This window comes from Oncorhynchus clarkii, chromosome 18 (assembly GCF_045791955.1).
Source record: "Oncorhynchus clarkii lewisi isolate Uvic-CL-2024 chromosome 18, UVic_Ocla_1.0, whole genome shotgun sequence".
Lineage (NCBI taxonomy): Eukaryota > Metazoa > Chordata > Actinopteri > Salmoniformes > Salmonidae > Oncorhynchus > Oncorhynchus clarkii.
In genome coordinates, this window is record NC_092164.1 from 69,560,209 (window position 1) to 69,579,467 (window position 19,259).

A 19,259-nucleotide genomic window follows, 5' to 3' on the forward strand; every position below is an offset into this window, starting at 1 on the left:
CGAGGAAATCCTCCCACTCCCACGATTCACAGGATTCAGAGAACACTTTATGGATGGACGTGAGGCAGGATAACTTGAGCCCGTTGGTCCCGATGCCTGGTGCCACCAAACAGATGGAGAAGCTCGATCCAGAGGAGGGACGGAAGGTTCCCGACGTCGACTTCAAAATCATAGGAGTTGTAGGCACTGCGGCCACAGAGACAGGTACCCCCAGCGCTGAAGGTGCAGGAAGATCAGGCTCCAGACACAGGCACCCCCAGCGCTGAAGGTGCAGGAAGATCAGGCTCCAGACACAGGTACCCCCAGCGCTGAAGGTGCAGGAAGATCAGGCTCCAGACACAGGCACCCCCATCGCTGAAGGTGCAAGATGATCAGGCTCCAGACACAGGTACCCCCAGCGCTGAAGGTGCAGGAAGATCAGGCTCCAGACACAGGCACCCCCATCGCTGAAGGTGCAAGATGATCAGGCTCCAGATACAGGTACCCCCATCGCTGAAGGTGCAGGAAGATCAGGCTCCAGACACAGGCACCCCCAGCGCTGAAGGTGCAGGAAGATCACGCTCCAGACACAGGTACCCCCAGCGCTGAAGGTGCAGGAAGATCAGGCTCCAGACACAGGCACCCCCAGCGTTGAAGGTGCAGGAAGATCAGGCTCCAGACACAGGCACCCCCATCGCTGAAGGTGCAGGAAGATCAGGCTCCAGACACAGGCACCCCCAGCGTTGAAGGTGCAGGAAGATCAGGCTCCAGACACAGGTACCCCCAGCGCTGAAGGTGCAGGAAGATCAGGCTCCAGACACAGGCACCCCCATCGCTGAAGGTGCAGGAAGATCAGGCTCCAGGATGGCGAAACTATTCGTTGCTGGTATCCTCTCCGGGCCTCTCGTTGGGAGTGTAGACTGCTTTATGGGAGGCCGCTGTCTTCGTCTTCCACGGCCTGTGACATGCCACCATCGTTGATTGTCGTGCTCCTCTTGCTGTGCTCCTTCGACTCCGCTATCAGATGGGGGAGGAGAGGCAGGAGATATCTCCCATGGCGAACGAACTCTAGGCATCCAACAAGTGTGTGAGCGGTAGTGTTTGTGTGTGAGTGGAAAAATACAAAATAAACAGAATCTGAATATAAAATATATATTTTATAACATTTCTCCACATTTATATTTACATGTTTTTACAATGAATCATATTTCCTCTTTAACCTATGTGGTCAAGCTTTGAGAATGTGCCACAAATACTTCATTCACAGCGCACTATAAATGCTGTGCACGCGTGTCAGTTAAAGTCTAGATCGAGTTTATACGTGGTTCACCCTACGTCAAACAGCTTTTCAGAAGATCAAATAAAACAACAGATAATGAAAGGCCTTGCCTAATAAAACCAATTGTTGATTGTAGATTAATTTGGCCAAACGTCATTGAGGAAACACTACCTGGGCCACAACAGACGAGAAGAAAATGACTGCTGGACTGAGCTTTAAAGAGAGGGAACATCACTGACTTAGTCGGCATCACAAATGGAACCATAGGGCTGTGGTGCCCTATAGAGGTAACAGGCTGCCAAATGGACAGACTAACCATGGCGAAATAGCCATTGAACCTCAGATTTGAAAGGAGGAGCAGTAATCACAGTACAGTTCAGTACTCAGCGTAGAAATAGTCAGATGTCAGTTCAGTACTCAGCGTAGAAATAGTCCGATATCAGTTCAGTACTCAGGGTAGAAATAGTCAGATGTCAGTTCAGTACTCAGTGTAGAAATAGCCTGAGATCAGTTCAGTACTCAGCGTAGAAATAGTCCGATATCAGTTCAGTACTCAGGGTAGAAATAGTCTGATATCAGTTCAGTACTCAGCGTAGAAATAGACAGATGTCAGTTCAGTACTCAGCGTAGAAATAGACAGATGTCAGTTCAGTACTCAGCGTAGAAATAGACAGATGTCAGTTCAGTACTCAGCGTAGAAATAGTCTGATATCAGTTCAGTACTCAGGGTAGAAATAGTCAGATGTCAGTTCAGTACTCAGGGTACAAATATAAACTTTCCCACACCTCTATTAGCCCCTAAGTTTCTACTCTGTTATTCCCTCAGCTATTTACCAAAACAGTGTCAGGGTGTCGGTTTGAACAGCAGATTGTATCTTTAATCTACTCTAATAAAACATCATCATGTGACGGTGAGCTGGTTTTTAGCACCAAATTACTTATTGTGAACACACACAACGCACAATGATGGTGGAGTACTTCACACAATTCCCTTAATCTAACACACATAGATGAAACACTACAGTACTTTTGAGTTATAAACTTGTGTCTGAGGTACATACACAACAGTATACAACCATTATCCAAAAACAAATCAAAATAAAATTTAAACCCTCTTGAAGGTAACATTTGAGCATGTTTTGGTCCGATTCCACTCGAGGGGTTGAGTCAGTCACGGTGACGCATCCCATCGATCAACAGAACAGATCATCCTCCTCTTCCACAGCACAGGAAGGCACTGTCTGTTCCACTGAGCCCACTTCCTGTTCACTGACCCCTGTTTCCTGTGCGTTGGCGGCAGTGGTGTGGAACCACGGATGGATAAGCACCTCGGCGGCAGTCAGTCTGTCCCATGGTTCTTTCCTCAGCAGGGATCGCAGCAGGCACTTGGCCCGGGGAGAGAGGCTCTCGGGTAGGCAGCAATGGCCCCGGCGGATCTTGGAGAAGAGGGTACCTGGGTCTGGGTCGTGGAAAGGGTAGCGTCCCACCAGCATAGTGTAGAGCATCACCCCTAGGGACCAGACGTCCGCCTGCTTCCCGGAGTAGGAGCTGGAGACGTTCAGGATCTCTGGGCTGATATAGGCTGGGCAGCCATAGGTGTATGACATGGAGTCATCTTCTCCTTCTAGAACCCTACAGTCCTCCAGACCTTCCAGCTTCACATGGGTCCTACAGGACAGAAAGAGCATGGGTTGGTTATTAACAGAGAGGGCGAAGCAAGAGGCTCCACTCACATTAAAATCTGTCCACGCGAGAATACAGCGATAAGCAGACCAAGAGGGTATTTTTTTGTATGGAGGTCTATGAGAGAGTGTCAGATTTGGTCAACAAAAATTGTGATTGCTAATTTGCTAAGTGAGACTTATTTGATCAAATGTAAGTTCCGTAATGTTTATCTTGTTACGAATGTACTGATATAAGTGGACGTACGTGGCATCTCGGCAACTGAGAAATCTATTTTATATTGGAGTTTCTGCCTTTGCGACAAACACTCACATTGTTAGAGACCATCTCGTCATTTATATAACATCTCTCTGTTATTAGATCCGAAGTCAAACGATCACCGGTCGCACTTTATTTGGATGGTCTAGATTTTCCATCTGTAGATGCTCTACAGATGGTCATACTATCAACAAACTATCTGTCGATAAGCAACTGCTTGCTAATGTTAGGATTATGGTTAGACTAATGGTTAGGTTTAGTACTAGGGTAATGGTTAAGTTTAGGATAAGGGTTAAGATTAGGGTTAGAGCTAGATACTATATATACAAAAGAATGTTGATACCCCTTCAAATTAGTGGAGTTGACTATTTCAACCCATTGCTGACAGGTGTATAAAATCAAGCACACAGCCATGCAATCTCCATAGTAAACATAGGCAGTAGAATGGCCTTACTGAAGAGCTCAGTGACTTTCAAAATGACACCGTCATAGGATGCCACTTTTCTAACAAGTCAGTTTGTCAAATATCTTTGCTTTTAGAGCTGCCCCGGTCAACTGTAAGTGCTGTTATTGTATCGTGGAAACATCTAGGAGCAACAAAAGCTCAGCCGCTAAGTGGTAGGCTACAAAAGCTGTCCTTGGTTGCAATACTCACTACCGAGTTCCAAACTGCCTCTGAAAGCAACATCAGCACAATAACTGTTCGACTGGATGTCATGAAATGGGTTTCCATGGCTGAGCAGCACACAAGACTAAGATCACCATGCGCAATGCCAAGTGTCGGCTGCAGTGGTGTAAAGCTTGCCGCCATTGGACTCTGGAGCAGTGGAAATCTATTCTCTGGAGTGATGAATCACGCTTCACCATCTGGCAGTCCAAAGGACAAATCATGGTTTGGCGGATGCCAGAAGAACGCTACCTGCCCGGATTCATAGTGCCAACTGTAAAGTTTGGTGGAGGAGGAATAATGGTCTGGGGCTGTTTTTCAAGGTTTGGGCTAGGCCCCTTGGCTCAAGTGAAGGGAAATCTTAACGCTACAGCATACAATGACATTCTAGACAATTCTGTGCTTCCAACTTTGTGGAAACAGTTTGGGGAAGGCCCTTTCCTGTTTCCGCATGACAATGGCCCTCATGCACAAAGCGAGTTCCATACAGAAATGGTTTGTCAAGATCGGTGTGGAAGAACTTGACTGGCCTGCGCAGAGCCCTGACCTGAACCCCATCAAACAACTTTGGGATGAATTGGAACGCTGACCGTGAGCCAGGCCTAATTGCCCAACATCAGTGCCCGACCAAACTAATGCTATTTTTGTTTTAATGGAAGCAATGTTCCTACATCTAGTGGAAAGTCCTTCTCAAAAGAGTGGAGGCTGTTATAGCAGCAATGTTCCTACATCTAGTGGAAAGTCCTTCTCAAAAGAGTGGAGGCTGTTATAGCAGCAATGTTCCTACATCTAGTGGAAAGTCCTTCTCAAAAGAGTGGAGGCTGTTATAGCAGCAATGTTCCTACATCTAGTGGAAAGTCCTTCTCAAAAGAGTGGAGGCTGTTATAGCAGCAATGTTCCTACATCTAGTGGAAAGTCCTTCTCAAAAGAGTGGAGGTTGTTATAGCAGCAAAGGCGGGACCAACTCCATATTAATGCCCATGATTTTGGAATGAGATATTCGACAAACAAGTTTCCACATACTTTTGGTGTAGTTAGTTGGAATATTACTGATAGTCTGTAGAATATCTAATATCAAATAAAGTGTTACCTGCTCCTTACTGTAGGGGGAGGACATCTTAGGTATAACACCAGAAACAATTGTCAAATTAAAGATATAGGTCAAGGATTCTGCAATACAGTGCCGTGCAAAAGTATTCATCCACCTTGGAGTTTCTCCTGTTTTGTTGCATTACAACCTGGAATTTAAATTCATTTTTATTTTGGATTTCATGTAATGGACATACACAAAATAGTCAAAATTGGTGAAATGAAAAAAAAAAAGTCTTATGAATAAAAACAGAAAAGTGGTGTACCCCAGTACCCCCTTTGTTATGAAGCCCCTAAATAAGATCTGGTGCAACCAATTACCTTCAGAAGTCACATAGTTAAATAAAGTCCACCTATCTGCAATTTAAGTGTCACATGATCGGTCACATGATCTCAGTATATATATACACCTGTTCTGAAAGGCCCCAGAGTCTGCAACACCACTAAGCAAGGGGCACCATGAAGACCAAGGAGCTCTCCAAACAGGTCAGGGACAAAGTTGTGGAGAAGTACAGATCAGGGTTGGGTTATAAAACAATATCAGAAACTGTGAACATCCCACGGAGCACCATTAAATCTATTATTAAACAATGGAAAGAATATGGCACCACAACAAACCTGCCAAGAGAGGGCCACCCACCAACACTCACAGACCAGGCAAGGAGGGCATTAATCAGAGAGGCAACAACGAGACCAAAGAAACTTCTGGAAGTACAGATACCCCCAAAACTACTTAAGTAGTACATTAAAGTATTTTTACTGAAGTACTTTATACCACTGGTACAGTACATCACTTCACACCCAGACAAATCCAGCCAAACACTCATTCACTCACACACGGTGCTGTGCCATATTAATAGCAGAGCTTAGATCCATGAGGTTGGGAGGTAGGGGGTGTCCCTTAACAGAGTCTGGAGAGGACAAGCTAATGATCTGAGACTGGATGGGATGTGTCCCAAATGGAACCCTACTGCCTACACAGGGCCTCTGGTCAAAAGTAGTGCACTATACAGTATACTGATTGCCATTTGGAACGTAGCCAATATCCGCCTCTCTTGTGTAACCCAAGAAAGACCATGTAGAGTATGGGCTTCCAACAGTGACTGAGTGACAGTCTGTCTGAGAGAGACAAACAGCCCTGGTGCATAGCGACAGAGAGAAAGTAGGTGAGTCATCTCCAGGTGGAGTGGTAGAGAACTAGTTTACATACACTTAGGTTGGAGTCATTAAAACTAGTTTACATACACTTAGGTTGGAGTCATTAAAACTCGTTTACATACACTTAGGTTGGAGTCATTAAAACTAGTTTACATACACTTAGGTTGGAGTCATTAAAACTCGTTTACATACACTTAGGTTGGAGTCATTAAAACTAGTTTTTCAACCACTCCACAAATGTATTGTTAACAAACTATAGTTTTGGCAAGTCGGTTAGGATATCTACTTTGTGCATGACACAAGTCATTTTTCCAACAATTGTTTACAGACAGATTATTTCACTGTATCACAATTCCAGTGGGTCAGAAGTTTGGAAGCTTGGAAAATTCCAGAAAATGTCATGGCTTTAGGAGCTTCTGATAGGCTAATTGACATCATTTGAGTCAATTGGAAGTGTACCTGTGGATGTATTTCAAGGCCTACCTTCAAACTCAGTGCCTCTTAGCTTGACATCATGGGAAAATCCAAAGAAATCAGCCAAGACCTCAGAAAAAAATGTATAGACCTCCACAAGTCTGGTTCTTCCTTGGGAGCAATTTCCAAATGCCTGAAGGTACCACGTTCATCTGTACAAACAATAGTACGCAAGTATAAATACCATGGGACAATGTAGCTGTCAAAAAGTATCTATAGCCAAAGTAAAACGAGTCCTATATCGACATAACCTGAAAGACCACTCAGTAAGGAAGAAGCCACTGCTCCAAAACCGCCATAAAAAGCCAGACTACAGTCTGCAACTACACATGGGGACAACGATCATACTTTTTGGAGAAATGTCCTCTGGTCTGATGAAACAAAAATAGAACTGTTTGGCCATAATGACCATCGTTATGTTTGGAGGAAAAAGGGGGAGGCTTGCAAGCCGAAGAACACCATCGTAACCGTGAAGCACGGGTGGCAGCATCATGTTGTGGGGGTGCTTTGCTGCAGGAGGGACTGGTGCACTTCACAAAATAGATGGCATCATGAGGCAGGAAAATGATGTGGATATGTTGAAGCAACATCTCAAGACATCAGTCAGGAAGTTAAAGCTTGGTCGCAAATGGGTTTTCCAAATGGACAATGACCCCAAGCATACTTCCAAAGTTGTGGCAAAATGGCTTAAGGACAACAAAGTCAAGGTATTGGAGCGGCCATCACAAAGCCCTGACCTCAATCCCATAGAAAATTTGTGGGCAGAACTTTAAAAATGTGTGCGAGCAAGGAGGCCTACAAATTTGACTCTCAGTTACACCAGCTTTGTCAGGAGGAATGGGCCAAAATTCACCCAACTTATTGTGGGAAGCTTGTGGAAGGCTACCCGAAACGTTTGACCCAAGTTAAACAATTTAAAGGCAATGCTGCCAAATACTAATTGAGTGTATGTGAACTTCTGACCCACTGGGAATGTAATGAAAGAAATAAAGCTGAAATAAATCATTCTCTCTTCTATTATTCTGACATTTCACATTCTTAAAGTAAAGTGGTGATCCTAGCTGACATAAGACAGGGAATGTTGTGGGGCCTCTACACAGCCCTCAGCCAGTTATAGATGGTAATGTTGTGGGGCCTCTTCACAGCCCTCAGCCAGTTATAGGTGGTAATGTTGTGGGGCCTCTGGCATTACTCATCTCATATGTATATAGTGTATTCTATCCTATTCTACTGTATCTTAGTCACTTAATAATGTTTATATATCTGGCATTACTCATCTCATATCTACGTACTGTATTCTCTACTATCCTACGGTATCTTAGTCCTTCCGCTCTGACATCGCCCATCCATATGTACATAGTCTTAGTTCATTCCTTACTTAGATTTGTGGTATATATTGTGTAATTTGTTAGGTATTACTTGTTAGATATTACTGCACTGTTGGAACTATGAACACATGCATTTAGTTAGATATTACTGTACTGATGGTGCTAGGAACACAAGCATTTAGTTAGATACTACTGCACTGTTGGAGCTAGGAACACCAGCATTTAGTTAGATATTACTGCACTGTTGGAGCTAGGAACACAAGCATTTAGTTAGATACTACTGCACTGTTGGAGCTAGAGACACAAGCATTTAGTTAGATACTATTGCACTGATGGAGCTAGAAACACCAGCATTTAGTTAGGTATTACTGCAATGTTGGAGCTAGAAACACAAGCATTTAGTTAGATATTACTGCACTGTTAGATACTACTGCACTGTTGGAGCTAGGAACACAAGCATTTAGTTAGATATTACTGCATTGTTGGAGCTGGGAACACCAGCATTTAATTAGATATTACTGTTGGAGCTAGAAACACAAGCATTTAGTTAGATACTACTACACTGTTTGAGCTAGGAACACAAGCATTTAGTTAGATACTACTGCACTGTTGGAGCTAGGAACACAAGCATTTAGTTAGATATTACTGCACTGTTGGAGCTAGGAACACAAGCATTTAGTTAGATATTACTGCACTGTTGGAGCTAGGAACACAAGCATTTAGTTAGATACTACTGCACTGTTGGAGCTAGGAACACAAGCATTTAGTTAGATACTACTGCACTGTTGGAGCTAGGAACACCAGCATTTAGTTAGATACTACTGCACTGTTGGAGCTAGAAACACAAGCATTTAGTTAGATACTACTGCACTGTTGGAGCTAGGAACACAATCATTTAGCTAGATATTACTGTTGGAGCTAGGAACACAAGCATTTAGTTAGATACTACTGCACTGTTGGAGCTAGGAACACAAGCATTTAGTTAGATACTACTGTACTGTTGGAGCTAGGAACACAAGCATTTAGTTAGATACTACTGCACTGTTGGAGCTAGGAACACAAGCATTTAGTTAGATACTACTACACTGTTGGAGCTAGGAACACAAGCATTTAGTTAGATACTACTGCACTGTTGGAGCTAGGAACACAAGGATTTAGTTAGATACTACTGCACTGTTGGAGCTAGGAACACAAGCATTTAGTTAGATACTACTGCACTGTTGGAGCTAGGAACACCAGCATTTAGTTAGATATTACTGTACTGTTGGAGCTAGGAACACCAGCATTTAGTTAGATACTACTGCACTGTTGGAGCTAGAAACACAAGCATTTAGTTAGATACTACTGCACTGTTGGAGCTAGGAACACAAGCATTTAGTTAGATACTACTGCACTGTTGGAGCTAGAAACATAAGCATTTAGTTAGATACTACTGCACTGTTGGAGCTAGGAACTGTCAGGATTGTTCAGGTTTTGGTCACTAGATGCCCCCATTGTGCTTTTTTTACCCTTTTGTTTTTCCCTTGTTCCAGTTATTATTTGCACCTGTGCCTCATTTCCCTTGATTGTATTTAAACCCTTAGTGTTCCTCAGTTCTTTGCTCTGTGTTTGTATGTTAGCACCCAGCCATGCTGTGAACTTTTGTTTCTCTAGTTGGATTTTCTTGAGGTACTCTGGTTTTGTTCTTGTTTATTTTTGATTATTCTTTTGAGGTTTGTTTTTTCCCTGCTGTTCTTACCACTTTGTGGATTATCCTTTTGTCTTGGAGGATATACATTTTTTCTCTTGGAATTACTTTTGACGTTGTGGATTTATATTTTTGCCTGAAGATCTTTTCGTTTTTTCTATATTAAATCACCGTCTCTAGTACTGCTGTGTCTGCCTCATCTTCTGGGTTCTGACGAATATTAGTGGCTCAGTTTACTAAGTGACTGTTTCTCACACCGGAGACCCGAGTTCGTAACCGGGTCCTGACAGGAACACAAGCATTTAGTTAGATACTACTGCACTGTTGGAGCTAGGAACACCAGCATTTAGTTAGATACTACTGCACTGTTGGAGCTAGGAACACCAGCATTTAGTTGGATACCACTGCACTGTTGGAGCTAGGAACACCAGCATTTAGTTAGATACTACTGCACTGTTGGAGCTAGAAACACAAGCATTTAGTTAGATACTACTGCACTGTTGGAGCTAGAAACATAAGCATTTAGTTAGATATTACTGCACTGTTGGAGCTAGAAACATAAGCATTTAGTTAGATATTACTGCACTGATGGAGCTAGAAACACCAGCATTTAGTTAGGTATTACTGCACTGGTAGAGCTAGAAACATAAGCATTTAGTTAGATATTACTGCACTGTTGGAGCTAGAAACATAAGCATTTAGTTAGATATTACTGCACTGTTGGAGCTAGAAACATAAGCATTTAGTTAGATATTACTGCACTGTTGGAGCTAAAAACACAAGCATTTAGTTAGGTATTACTGCACTGTTGGAGCTAGGGACACTAGCATTTAGTTAGATTTTACTGCACTGTTGGAGCTAGGAACACCGGCATTTAGTTAGATACTACTGCACTGTTGGAGCTAGGAACACAAGCATTTAGTTAGATACTACTGCACTGTTAGATACTACTGCACTGCTGGAACTAGGAACATAAGCATTTAGTTAGATACTACTGCACTGTTAGATACTACTGCACTGTTGGAACTAGGAACATGAACATTTAGTTAGATACTACTGCACTGTTAGATACTACTGCACTGTTGGATACTACTGCACTGTTAGATACTACTGCACTGTTGGAGCTAGGAACACAAGCATTTAGTTAGATACTACTGCATTGTTAGATACTACTGCACTGTTGGAACTAGGAACATGAACATTTAGTTAGATACTACTGCACTGTTAGATACTACTGCACTGTTGGATACTACTGCACTGTTAGATACTACTGCACTGTTGGAACTAGGAACATAAGCATTTAGTTAGATATTACTGCACCGTTGGAGCTGGGAACACAAGCATTTCACTACACCCACAATAACATCTGCTGACCGTGTGTATGTGACAAATAACATTTGTTTGGATTTCTATGAAGAGAGGAGAGGACTATGGGAAAAGGTGTTCTACAGTAGACATTGATTCTGTCTGGAGGGGGAGGAGGGGGAGGGGGTGTTCTACAGTAGACATTGAGGCTGTCTGGAGGGGGAGGGGGGTGTTCTACAGTAAGACATTGAGGCTGTCTGGAGGGGGAGGGGGTGTTCTACAGTAGACATTGATGCTGTCTGGAGGGGGAGGGGGGGAGGGGGTGTTCTACAGTAAGACATTGATGCTGTCTGGAGGGGGAGGGGGGGGGGTGTTCTACAGTAGACATTGATGCTGTCTGGAGGGGGAGGAGGGGAGGGGGTGTTCTACAGTAAGACATTGAGGCTGTCTGGAGGGGGAGGGGGTGTTCTACAGTAAGACATTGAGGCTGTCTGGAGGGGGAGGAGGGGGAGGGGGTGTTCTACAGTAGACATTGAGGCTATCTGGAGGGGGAGGAGGGGGAGGGGGTGTTCTACAGTAAGACATTGAGGCTGTCTGGAGGGGGAGGGGGTGTTCTACAGTAAGACATTGAGGCTGTCTGGAGGGGGAGGAGGGGGAGGGGGTGTTCTACAGTAGACATTGAGGCTGTCTGGAGGGGGAGGAGGGGGAGGGGGTGTTCTACAGTAAGACATTGAGGCTGTCTGGAGGGGGAGGGGGTGTTCTACAGTAAGACATTGAGGCTGTCTGGGGGGGGGAGGGGGTGTTCTACAGTAGACATTGAAGCTGTCTGGAGGGGGAGGGGGTGTTCTACAGTAAGACATTGAGGCTGTCTGGGGGGGGGGGTGTTCTACAGTAAGACATTGAGGCTGTCTGGAGGGGGAGGAGGGGGAGGGGGTGTTCTACAGTAGACATTGAGGCTGTCTGGAGGGGGAGGGGGTGTTCTACAGTAAGACATTGAGGCTGTCTGGGGGGGGGGGGGGGGGGGGGGTGTTCTACAGTAAGACATTGAGGCTGTCTGGAGGGGGAGGAGGGGGAGGGGGTGTTCTACAGTAAGGCATTGATGCTGTCTGGAGGGGGAGGGGGTGTTCTACAGTAAGACATTGAGGCTGTCTGGAGGGGGAGGAGGGGGAGGGGGTGTTCTACAGTAGACATTGAGGCTATCTGGAGGGGGAGGAGGGGGAGGGGGTGTTCTACAGTAAGACATTGAGGCTGTCTGGAGGGGGAGGGGGTGTTCTACAGTAAGACACTGAGGCTGTCTGGAGGGGTAGGAGGGGGAGGGGGTGTTCTACAGTAGACATTGAGGCTGTCTGGATGGGGAGGAGGGGGAGGGGGTGTTCTACAGTAAGACATTGAGGCTGTCTGGAGGGGGAGGGGGTGTTCTACAGTAAGACATTGAGGCTGTCTGGGGGGGGGGGGGGGGTGTTCTACAGTAGACATTGAAGCTGTCTGGAGGGGGAGGGGGTGTTCTACAGTAAGACATTGAGGCTGTCTGGGGGGGGGGGGGGTGTTCTACAGTAAGACATTGAGGCTGTCTGGAGGGGGAGGAGGGGGAGGGGGTGTTCTACAGTAGACATTGAGGCTGTCTGGAGGGGGAGGGGGTGTTCTACAGTAAGACATTGAGGCTGTCTGGGGGGGGGGGGGGGGGGGTGTTCTACAGTAAGACATTGATGCTGTCTGGAGAGGGAGGGGGTGTTCTACAGTAAGACATTGAGGCTGTCTGGAGGGGGAGGGGGTGTTCTACAGTAAGACATTGAGGCTGTCTGGGGGGGGAGGGGGGGAGGGGGTGTTCTACAGTAAGACATTGAGGCTGTCTGGAGGGGGAGGGGGTGTTCTACAGTAAGACATTGAGGCTGTCTGGGGGGGGAGGGGGGGAGGGGGTGTTCTACAGTAAGACATTGAGGCTGTCTGGAGGGGGAGGGGGTGTTCTACAGTAAGACATTGAGGCTGTCTGGAGGGGGAGGGGGTGTTCTACAGTAAGACATTGAGGCTGTCTGGAGGGGGAGGAGGGGGAGGGGGTGTTCTACAGTAGACATTGAGGCTGTCTGGAGGGGGAGGAGGGGGAGGGGGTGTTCTACAGTAAGACATTGAGGCTGTCTGGAGGGGGAGGGGGTGTTCTACAGTAAGACATTGAGGCTGTCTGGGGGGGAGGGGCGGTTCTACAGTAGACATTGAAGCTGTCTGGAGGGGGAGGGGGTGTTCTACAGTAAGACATTGAGGCTGTCTGGGGGGGGGGGGGGGGTGTTCTACAGTAAGACATTGAGGCTGTCTGGAGGGGGAGGAGGGGGAGGGGGTGTTCTACAGTAAGACATTGAGGCTGTCTGGAGGGGGAGGGGGTGTTCTACAGTAAGACATTGAGGCTGTCTGGGGGGAGGGGGGGAGGGGGTTTTCTACAGTAAGACATTGAGGCTGTCTGGAGGGGGAGGGTGTGTTCTACAGTAAGACATTGAGGCTGTCTGGAGGGGGAGGAGGGGGAGGGGGTGTTCTACAGTAAGACATTGAGGCTGTCTGGAGGGGGAGGGGGTGTTCTACAGTAAGACATTGAGGCTGTCTGGAGGGGGAGGGGGTGTACTACAGTAAGACATTGAGGCTGTCTGGAGGGGGAGGGGGGGGAGGGGGTGTTCTACTGTAAGACATTGAGGCTGTCTGGAGGGGGAGGGTGTGTTCTACAGTAAGACATTGAGGCTGTCTGGGGGGGGAGGAGGGGGAGGGGGTGTTCTACTGTAAGACATTGAGGCTGTCTGGAGGGGGAGGAGGGGGAGGGGGTTTTCTACAGTAAGACATTGAGGCTGTCTGGAGGGGGAGGGTGTGTTCTACAGTAAGACATTGAGGCTGTCTGAAGGGGGAGGAGGGGGAGGGGGTGTTCTACTGTAAGACATTGAGGCTGTCTGGAGGGGGAGGAGGGGGAGGGGGTGTACTACAGTAAGACATTGAGGCTGTCTGGGGGGGGAGGAGGGGGAGGGGGTGTTCTACAGTAAGACATTGAGGCTGTCTGGAGGGGGAGGGGGTGTACTACAGTAAGACATTGAGGCTGTCTGGAGGGGGAGGAGGGGGAGGGGGTGTACTACAGTAAGACATTGAGGCTGTCTGGGGGGGGGAGGAGGGGGAGGGGGTGTTCTACAGTAAGACATTGAGGCTGTCTGGAGGGGGAGGGGGTGTACTACAGTAAGACATTGAGGCTGTCTGGAGGGGGAGGGGGTGTTCTACAGTAAGACATTGAGGCTGTCTGGAGGGGAGGGGGTGTACTACAGTAAGACATTGAGGCTGTCTGGAGGGGGAGGAGGGGGAGGGGGTGTTCTACAGTAAGACATTGAGGCTGTCTGGAGGGGGAGGAGGGGGAGGGGGTGTTCTACAGTAAGACATTGAGGCTGTCTGGAGGGGGAGGGGGTGTTCTACAGTAAGACATTGAGGCTGTCTGGAGGGGGAGGGGGGGAGGGGGTGTTCTACAGTAAGACATTGAGGCTGTCTGGAGGGGGAGGGGGTGTTCTACAGTAAGACATTGAGGCTGTCTGGAGGGGGAGGGGGTGTTCTACAGTAAGACATTGAGGCTGTCTGGAGGGGGAGGGGGTGTTCTACAGTAAGACATTGAGGCTGTCTGGAGGGGGAGGAAGGGGAGGGGGTGTTCTACAGTAAGACATTGAGGCTGTCTGGAGGGGGAGGGGGTGTACTACAGTAAGACATTGAGGCTGTCTGGAGGGGGAGGAGGGGGAGGGGGTGTTCTACAGTAAGACATTGAGGCTGTCTGGAGGGGGAGGGGGTGTTCTACAGTAAGACATTGAGGCTGTCTGGAGGGGGAGGGGGTGTTCTACAGTAAGACATTGAGGCTGTCTGGAGGGGGAGGGGGTGTACTACAGTAAGACATTGAGGCTGTCTGGAGGGGGAGGGGGTGTACTACAGTAAGACATTGAGGCTGTCTGGAGGGGGAGGGGGTGTACTACAGTAAGACATTGAGGCTGTCTGGGGGGGGGGGGTGTACTACAGTAAGACATTGAGGCTGTCTGGAGGGGGAGGGGGTGTACTACAGTAAGACATTGAGGCTGTCTGGAGGGGGAGGAGGGGGAGGGGGTGTTCTACAGTAAGACATTGAGGCTGTCTGGGGGGGGGGGGGTGTACTACAGTAAGACATTGAGGCTGTCTGGAGGGGGAGGAGGTGATGAACAGCATATGACCAATACATTCTGATTAGATTCATATGAAGGACTTCTGAATGTAGTCAACAACAGTACTGTGAACAGGTAACTGTGAAACACAATAAACACTGTATTTGGCCATTAACCCCAATTACACTGTGAAACCAAAGACTTCCCGTAAACAGGTACGACCCCTTTATAATGCCTTATCATCCCCTCTCCTGCCCACCCTATCTTGCTGGGTGCAGTACGTGTCTCTAATATAATACCACTGACATCAATCAAGGGCCCTTTCACACTACACAGCCAAGCTGAGCCAAGCCGAGCCAAGCCGAATCGAGCCAAGCCGAGCCGAACCGAGCCGAGTCGAGTCGAGCTGGCACGGTTACATATCCACCATAAGTGCTGGAATGGTCAAAAGAAAGGAAATATCTGACCCAGCTTGGTACGGTTTGGGTTGACAGGATATTGTATGAAAACGGTACACGTGTCATCTCACCTTTTCCTGTCAGAGAAGACAAACTTGCGTAGCTTCAGGTCTCCTAATACGACGCCATGCTGGTGACAGTGTGACACGGCCGACGCCACCTGGTGAAAGAGCTGTGCTGCCCGCTCCTCGTCCAAACGCTTGCAGCTCTTAACGAAGTTGTGCATGTCCCCGTGGTCCTTCTCTAGGAAGACGTATGCCCAACGCTCCCCCAGGACAATGTCTCGGATACAGCTGATGTTCCTGTGGACCGGCAGGATGCGGTAGGCCCGGATCTTCTCCTGGTACAGACCCATGTCAAACACCTGTGAGAACAGAGAGAGGAGACGGGGATCTATCAGGGTGGATTCAGATTTATTAGCTTAGAGTTTGGCCTCATTGATGTGAGTCAATACGTATTATAATCGTCTAACAAATCCAATCCATTGAAAACAACTGATTTCAAATGTTTAGTATTTAAACCTGTAGGCTATCAGTGTGGGCTGAGCTTATTTATGAGAGTTTTGCCCCCAAGGGGTGGAGAGAGCGGACTTCCACCAATAATAACGTTTGTATGTTACTTATTAATGTGTTAAAATTAGGGGACGCAGGTCTCCCAAACTACACCTGGCTTTAATCTCATCTGTGATCAAGGTTGGTCTTTATTTAAGCACCTGGAACAGGAGAATGATGACTCTACATTTCCACTCCGGTGTTTACATATCATATGTCACCCATGGTGTGGTGTTTTCTACTGACGTGAATATGCAAATGAGAGGAGTTTATAAACAGAGGGCGTGATGTGTGAAATCATCGTAACATAAGCTAATGAAAGGTGGCCAAGGTCAAGTAGGCTTTTACGGTATTATTAGGCTTTTACTGTATTATTAGGCTTTTACGGTATTATTAGGCTTTTACCGTATTAGTAGGCTATTACTGTATTATTAGGCTTTTACGGTATTATTAGGCTTTTACGGTGTTATTAGGCTTTTACCGTATTAGTAGGCTATTACTGTATTATTAGGCTTTTACGGTATTATTAGGCTTTTACGGTGTTATTAGGCTTTTACCGTATTAGTAGGCTATTACTGTATTAGTAGGCTATTACTGTATTATTAGGCTTTTACGGTATTATTAGGCTTTTACCGTATTAGTAGGCTATTACCGTATTATTAGGCTTTTACTGTATTAGTAGGCTATTACTGTATTATTAGGCTTTTACGGTATTATTAGGCTTTTACCATATTATTACTCAATGTGAAAAAGGCTCAAGTGGTATTTGGATCATTGGCCACTGCTCATCAATGCATAACGTAATGAATAAATGAATGATTTCAGGTGATTTAAATAGGCTATGGTCACATTATTATTTCAGTTAAAACGTTGTATAATGACACCAAAGGGTTCATGAAGACCAGGCTTCATGTGAGGTTGTGTGCTGTTGAGCAACACACCACATCTCAGAAACAGTCATTCATTCAAAGAAATTGCACAATGACTGGTTATGGTCTTTGGACTTACCTTGCACACCAGCGCGTCTCCAGTGTCAATGTTGAGTGCGCTGTGCATCCTGTCCCTGTCAGCCATATGTAGGAGCAGAAACTGGCCTATCCGGGACGGACCTGGATGGGTCGGGCCGCTCAAGGGGACGGGGGACAGCAGTGACCCTGGCGAGCTACCGAGGAGCCCCGCGTCACCCGGAGACTCACTCAGCCTGGCGCATTTAGACACCAGTTCTTCACCCGTTTCTGAGTCCTCCCGTTTCTGTCCGACTCTTCTCATGCGGATGCATGGGATCGGGTTGCTCCACTTAACGTTTATCATTCTAATAGAGCAAATTATCACTCTGCAAACGCGAATCAATAAACCGTGTATTGTATCCAAATCAGATTACTTTTATGATTAATGGCAAATTGTGCTTTTCATTATTGTAGCTTCCTATGCGCATGGAGCAGCTGCTGTCCCAACGCTTTTCACCAAAACTGCAACTCTTACTTCTCAGGTTAAATCTATTTATATGCTGCATCAAGAATCTGGTAGTGGAATGTATCCTTCAAATACAGTTTCTGTGTCAAACCCTGTCGTCGCTTTTTGGGGACAGCCCCAGTCCAGTCCCCAAAAGGGTCTCTCAAAGGTCCGTCTGGACTGGAGAGAGGATGTCCAGAGAGATCGCGTTGTACTTTCTGGTGTGAAATTCTCCCCGCTGTACGGAGAGAGAGACAAGTCTAGCTGTAGCACAGAGCAGAGAAAGCTACAGCTGATTCCAAAGACTCACGCTCAGTCGAACAGCGCCGCTGGAACTCCGCCCGGTCCAGCCTCCTCTTGAATGACACATGCAGCCTCTGGCGACGATTGAGCAATTCACACACACACACACACACACACACCACACACGCATTACACAGGCCGATTACCCATCATCATAAATGAATGTGGGTCATATAGCCTACAGTAGGTCTACTATGACAAGGCGACAAGGGCTCAATAAATAGTTAATCTGAACCAAATATTCCTACTATTGTCGATAGGTAGTTTAGAGGTTAAGAGCATTGGGCCAGTAACCGATAGGTCGCTGGTTTGAATCTGTGAGCTGACTAGGTTAAAATATTCTGCTGATGTGCCCATGAGCAAGGGGCTTAACCCTAATTGCACCTATAAATTGCTCTGGTTAAGAGTGTCTGCTAAATCAGGGGTTCCCAAACTGTGGGATGTATTGTGTGTTGTCGACGTCGTCGTCGTCGCCCCCCATCTGGCTTTCAATTTACTCTTGAAAGTTGTAATGGTAGAAGCTCAAGGTGCAATTTGGAAATTGGATAGTGAATCATCAGTTTTTCTCTTGTCATGTCAGTCATTGTAGACCTTAGAGAGACATTTATAACTTGTCAGAAATATCCAGATCAACTAGCCCATGTCAGCTAACGTTTTTTAGTTATGTTTTTTAGTCCATAGATTGAAAAATGTGTTTTTTAGTCCATAGATTGAAACATTTGTTTTTTAGTCCATAGATGAAAAATGTGTAGAATTTCAGGAATTAAGCTTTAAACCTGCAGATTTCTCACCACCAACAAGAAGGGTGTGAACAGTTTGTGTCATGAACAGTGCTTGTGCCCATAGAAATATATATGTATATATATATATTTCTTACCTTTATTTAACTAGGCAAGTCAGTTATGAACAAATTCTTATTTACAATGACGACCTAACCCGGACAACGCTGGGCCAATTGTGCGCAGCTCTATGGGACTCCCAATTGCGGTCGGGTTGTGATACAGCCTGGAATCGAACCAGGGTCTGTAGTGACGCCTCTAGCACTGAGATGCAGTACCTTAGGGAGTGCCACTTGGGAGACCAAATAGACGTTGTGCGGGATATTCCCCAATGCTGGAAGGGGAGCCCTGAGTGAAAATGATTGGGAACAGCAGTGCTAAATGACTAAAATCTAAATGTACTATCTACTATGAACAGACTCAATACTCTAGCAGGGATGTTCCATAGTTGGTACCTTAGCATTATCTAAAGGACTGTTATTTAGCAGTAGAACATGTTTTCCCTGCCGTGCATGTTAGTTGTGTTCGTGACTCACCTCCATAAAGGTTGAGTGGTGGTAGTGCAGGCCTATAGTCTGACTCAAGCATTCACATAAACTGCAGGCCTTCTTGTAAACAAGACTATAGCTGGATCACAGAGAGGGAGAGGTATTGCAAATCAGCCGGGGGTTAG

General features: G+C 46.3%; 1 protein-coding gene across 1 annotated transcript; it reads right to left on the minus strand.

Moving 5' to 3' along the window:
* Nucleotides 1–1,153: 1,153 nt before the first annotated feature.
* LOC139372795 (tribbles homolog 1-like) lies at nucleotides 1,154–17,751 on the minus strand. The gene is made up of 3 exons (XM_071112599.1): nucleotides 17,061–17,751; nucleotides 15,573–15,865; nucleotides 1,154–2,926 (listed from the first exon to the last, which is right to left on the minus strand). The coding sequence occupies exons 1-3, from the start codon at nucleotides 17,361–17,363 to the stop codon at nucleotides 2,452–2,454; spliced, it is 1,071 nt and encodes a 356-aa protein (XP_070968700.1). The 5' UTR covers nucleotides 17,364–17,751; the 3' UTR covers nucleotides 1,154–2,451.
* Between the last annotated feature and the right edge of the window lie 1,508 nt (nucleotides 17,752–19,259).